General features: G+C 34.6%; 1 protein-coding gene across 1 annotated transcript; it reads left to right on the forward strand.

Annotated features, from left to right (window-relative positions):
* The first annotated feature begins 447 nt into the window (after positions 1–447).
* On the forward strand, positions 448–4906 carry LOC132556467 (general transcription factor IIE subunit 2-like). The gene is made up of 2 exons (XM_060220880.1): positions 448–508; positions 3637–4906. Exon 2 carries the CDS (start codon positions 3644–3646, stop codon positions 4517–4519), a length of 876 nt encoding a protein of 291 aa, XP_060076863.1. The 5' UTR covers positions 448–508; positions 3637–3643; the 3' UTR covers positions 4520–4906.
* The last annotated feature ends 734 nt before the right edge of the window (positions 4907–5640 follow it).

Raw genomic sequence — 5640 nt, forward strand, 5'->3', positions numbered from 1 at the left:
CGCCCCCTGACGGAGAGTCTTTATTTATGAACCAAAGCCTTTTTTTTCTATTTTATGTAAATAGCTAAATATGTTCATACAATAGATGTATCTAAAAGTATAATGATTGTAATGTTGAAATAAATTCCCAGGAGTAGTGTTCTACTGGAATATATGGATATCAATATTATGTCTCGCCGAAATCGAATTGGCTATTCTAATCGTTTTCGCCAAATAAAAGAATACAAAAGTAGAGTATAGGAAATGTTTTCTTTCGAGTCCGCTTATTTGTCTTTGATTAAGTGATTTTTCAGACTCTTCAAAAAAGCAGCTTGTTTTTCTCATATTATTTGAGATTGTTTGAAAAACAAATTACCACAAAAAAGGGACGTGTTTCCGGTCACTTTGATAAGTTTATTAGTTTTTCACCCCCCCCCCCCCTCCATAGCAATCGTAGTCATTCAGACGCTTTAGTCATCTTTTGACTGCAGTTATATCCACTGCTACTGAGAGGGACATACACAAAACGGTATATACTGCGTTTTATTACAGATCATTCTTAGATATTACAATAACTAATTCAGATATGTACAGTAAATCACAGGTACGTGTGGACTCAAATTCAACAGCACATAGAAATAACATACCTCACAATAGCTCTAGTTTTGATAAGGTTTGTTAATTTTTAATGCTATTGAAATTGAGTCTGCAAGTACCTGTGCAGTAAATGCACACATGATGTAAAGCAGGATTATGTGTAGAGATAATTCTTTCTGGGATTCCTCCTTTGGACTTTTTTATATCGGACATTTGATAATGTCTCTCGTCAAGAGTTCAGAGTGCAGGTTGCCTTATTAGCCTGCTGGCATTGGTTAGTGGGAATTTCCCTTTAGTCGAGCGGCAGAGTTTTCGGCTAGAGACCAAAAGGGTGCTAGTTCGAAACACAACAAGGTGGAGGATGTTTTTCATTGCTTCTTTCTGTTAAAGATTAGATGGCATTGACCACTTCAAGGATAGAAGCTATAGGAGATTGAGATGTTTCCTTACAGACACTAAATCTGCATGGGTCGTTGTTGTCTTTGGGGGTCAAATACTTTGTGAAGGAGGGCGTAGTATTGAAGTTTCCAGAGCATAACTTTGCTCACAGTTAAGCAAGGATCATGAAAATTGGTGTATACATTGATCATACTAAGATGATGTGCATTGTATGAAATTCAGGGCCTGCAACTCCTTAATTACACAACTGTTCCCCTTTGCTAAAATTTCATGTCTAGAAAACAACTTTAAATTGCTTGCATTTAAACAAGGATACTCAAATTTTGTGTATACATTGATCATACTAGGACGATGTGCACTGAACCCAATTCAGGGCCCTTGACCCCTCAACTACAGAGTTATTGCCCATTGTTGATTATTTATCTGGTGTACACATCAGTTTCATTGATACTCTTGTTTTGTTCTGTTCTTAATCACTATAGTAAAGTAAAGACAGAAGAAAATAATGGGCACGGGGTAAACATGTGAGAAAAGAGAATGTCAATCCAATTCACCCTTTGTCTGGTACTCATCTGTTTATCTTTAAACAACACTTGTCATCGCTATTTCTTGAGAAATTATGACTGGATCATTTTCAAATTTCATATACCACTATATATTCCCCTTGGTCCTTAGTTGTGCATTGTCCCAATTTGGGACTACCAGGTAATCTTAAAAACAAGATGGCTGGAAGGTGGCCATCTTGGATTTAAACAGCGTAGTTTGTTATCACAATGTCTTGAGAAGTATAGGGTTGACCTTTTTCAGATAACAAATAAAAAGGATAAGATAAAATATGATCTTTATCAACAGAAGGAAGAGGTCCTGAATGATTATGCTAGAATTTACTTAGAAACTACTCTTGCAGTCAAATTCAGTCTGAATCATGACTTGCATATACAGCATTCATTCCTTAATTTCAGAAAGTTCATTAGTTCACCATCATCAGATGGCTATTCAAGTATCCATGGTCCGTTGTTCCGTCTGTAAACAATTTTTGTTATCGCTATTTCTTGAGAAATTCTAGACTGATTTCTCTTTAATCTCACATGTAGGTTTCCCTTGGTCCTTAGTTGTGCCTGTTTGATTTTGGTACTGATCAGTAAAAGATGATGGCCTATGGGCAGCCGTCTTGGATTTTGACTTCGAAAGATTGTTATGACTACTCCTTAAAAAATGCTGCACAGTGTTTCTCAAGTTTCATGTATAGGTTCATCTTTGTCCCTAGTTGTGCTTGTGATCAGATAAAACAAAATGGCCGACGGGCAGTCATCTTGGATTTCATCTAGTAAAGATTGTTATCCCTGTTGCTTAAGAAGTACTGAGTTGATCTCTCTCGAATTTAAAACATATGATCCCTTTGGTCTTTACTTGTACCTGTTTGATTCTGGGACTGATAAGAAAAATTAGAATGGCTTCCAGACGTCAATCTTGGATTTGGTCGGTAAAGATTGTCATTGCTATTTCTGCAAAGGAATGTTCAAATTTCTTATCATCAAGAGCAAAAATAGAGAAGAGAAGAAAAAAAGGTCCTGATATGTGAAAGTTTGCTGGAATTTACTTTGAAATCTATTCTTCCCTGATGCTTGATTGGATTTCAGTCAAATATGGTCTGAATCATCAATTTCCTAAAGTCATAAAGTTGATTTGACCCAAGGGACTAAATGAGAATTTTAGCTGAAATTTGGCTTTTCATTGTTGGTACTTCTAAATGCTCAACTGGGTCTCAATTGAATTTGGGAGGGCAATAATTCCTGAAATGAATTGTCAGATGACTAACTTTTGAGGACCATGGGCCATGTGTTTTTCTTTCTACAGAATGAGATGTTTTTATTTCTCCATGGTTTTTGAGGCTTAGATGCCATAAGACAAATTATGATATATAGCTGACAAAACTTTATTGCACTGAAATGGTGAAATCATAATGTGTTACACAACGGTCACTACAAATAATTCTTTATTTTCAGAGAGTAACATGTTTAGTATAAGCATACTGATCTCCACACAGCCAATCCAAATAATCAATCACAACCAAATAATAACAGTCAGATACTTATATATATCTATATACTATCTACCCCTTTGATATACATACGTAATGTAAGATAAATGGTTACCCTTAAATCAAGTCAATCAAAGTCAACAACAATACACATAATAATGAAATAAAGATTGAAATACAAGTAACTTAGAACTTAATTCAGTTGTAACAATTAAGAACACATAAATTAAATATAAAATTTTGAAACTATATAAGTATATACATACATATGTTAAGTACATCTATATTTATTACATGTCCTGTTTTAGAAATATTAACAGACTTCGCGATAAATTTTGAATATTGACTACAAGGAGAATTTTCTATTTGAAAAAAAAGATATGTTTTTAATTCTTTCTTAAACAACAAAAGTTTGTTGGAACATTTCAGTTTAATTGGAAAATTTGTCAACAGTATTACTCCAGAGTAAATAAAGGACTTTATTTTAGCCATTTGATCAATGGTCTAGATTATTATTTGATATATATATGTTTTTAAGCAAAATGTTGTAAAAACCTGTTGGTACATATATTGTGTACAGATACAGATTTTTTTGTTATCGTTACTCAATTTGGTTTCAGATTGAAGATGGATCCAGCACTATTGAAAGAAAGGAAGGCGTTCTTAGAAAGAGCAAAAGCACAGCCAACTGTTGAAAAACGAAAGAAACCAAAACATGAAAATGATGACAGATCTGCCAAGAAATCTAAATCTTCTAATTTTTCTCGACCAAAGCCTACAGAAAGTATTAGTGCTCCAAAAACTAGCAGCTTTGACTACAAAAAAATGCAAGGAAGTTCACAGTACAAGTTTGGTATTCTAGCAAAAATAGTGAAATATATGCGAGACAGACATCAGAATGGTGAACGACATGCTCTCACTATAGATGAAGTTCTTGATGAAACAAATCAGCTGGATGTTGGAACGAAAATGAGGCATTGGCTTATAACAGAAGCTTTACTTAGTAACCCAAAAGTAAAGGTGGTGGATGGGGGACAGAAATATGTGTTTAGACCTACATATGAGATAAAAGATAGGAAAGGTTTCCTGAACCTACTCAAACGACATGATTTACACGGAATGGGGGGAATCCTTAAGGAAGATATAGATGAGTCCTTTGGTACAACAAACACGGAGAAGGCTTTGAAAGCACTAGGTGAAAATGTAGTTATAGTAACACGACCAACAGATAAAAAACAGGTGCTGTTTTACAATGATAAGTACTGTCGTTATACAGTGGATGAAGACTTTCGGAAATTGTGGAGAGGTGTTTCTGTAGATGGTTTGGATGAGAAAAAGATTGAGGAGTATCTAGATAAACAAGGTATTACTTCAATGCAGGACACAGGCTTAAGAAAAGCTGCTCCTATACAAAAGAGGAAGAAAGGAGGAGGCAGAAAAACATTTAAGAAGTTGAATGAGCATTTGGAAGGTGTTCTCGAGGATTACTCAGAGAAACCCTAAACTATCATAATAATGTGACCCATTTTAGAAGTGCAAGGGTTCCAGTATCTCACTAAAATTTTAAAATAAAGGCCCATTCTAAGCAGTTTGATTGGCACAAGATGTTAAGCCTAACCAATCGCTAGGCTATCTCTTTTTTTCAAATTACAAATATGGTTACACCAAAGTCAAATTAGGTCAACTTTACCTTACTTCTGCACATTTCTGTTTGTCAGAGGCCTTGGGTAGATATAATTTCATAATACTGCAAGTTGACAAGTTAAGTTTTTAATTTCGTCACGGTATGTATATATACAAGTATTGACTACAGAACCCTTGCACTCTGAAGATGTTCACCCAAACACTGTGATGATAATTGTCATCAGTTTAATAAATTGATTAAAAAAGCTCAATATTTTCGTTATCTATTGTGGAAATGTGTAATCAAAAGATCAACTTCCTAACCCTTATCACAGGGTGATAATCCCAACCAACAGACTTCCTTTTAAATGAACATCCGTGTATCAGTTGTCTATCCATAACCCAAATGATCATTCCATCCTGTCTGATTGTGTAGGGTACCCCCTGATTATCTAACTTCCTCTCAGTAAAACTGCATGCATGCTACCATCATGTCTGACCACAGTGGTCTAATTTCCTCCCACAATAAGACTCCATATGTACTCTCTTCCTGATTAAGTTTATATAACTAGTTTCACAAATATTGTGAAATAAAGAATTTTAAAAGATCTTTTTCAAATTTAGCCAATCATTTTCCTACTTTTGTAGTTCATGCATTGTGTCTGCCATTGTGAAGAGCAATATGAATTCAGATGAAGATCAAAATCCTTCCTGGTTTTTTCGTAGAAATAACCAATGATGAACAGCTCTGATTTCTACTCAAGCAGCATGACAATGGGAAGAACATAGTTTCAAGGCAGCCATCATGAATTACCATATCATATTTTTACTATATCTATGCAAGGACCTTTTATCTTCTAACTTTTTAATTATGATTTTGCCATTTGACCTGTTAACAATTCTTGTTATCACTTTTTTTCGCCACAAGAAGAATCTTATTGAGACATTTTATATTTGATGGAATATTCATGATCGCCTTGGAATGAGTAACTGCTTTCTGT

Source organism: Ylistrum balloti, unplaced genomic scaffold (genome assembly GCF_031769215.1).
Source record: "Ylistrum balloti isolate Yb309-2 unplaced genomic scaffold, AGI_CSIRO_Ybal_v1 Utg369650, whole genome shotgun sequence".
NCBI classification, from domain to species: Eukaryota; Metazoa; Mollusca; class Bivalvia; order Pectinida; family Pectinidae; genus Ylistrum; species Ylistrum balloti.

Bases quoted from the DNA above. Each gene is read 5' to 3' on its own strand.
- LOC132556467 (XM_060220880.1), top strand. From the start codon at position 3,644: ATGGATCCAGCACTATTGAAAGAAAGGAAGGCGTTCTTAGAAAGAGCA.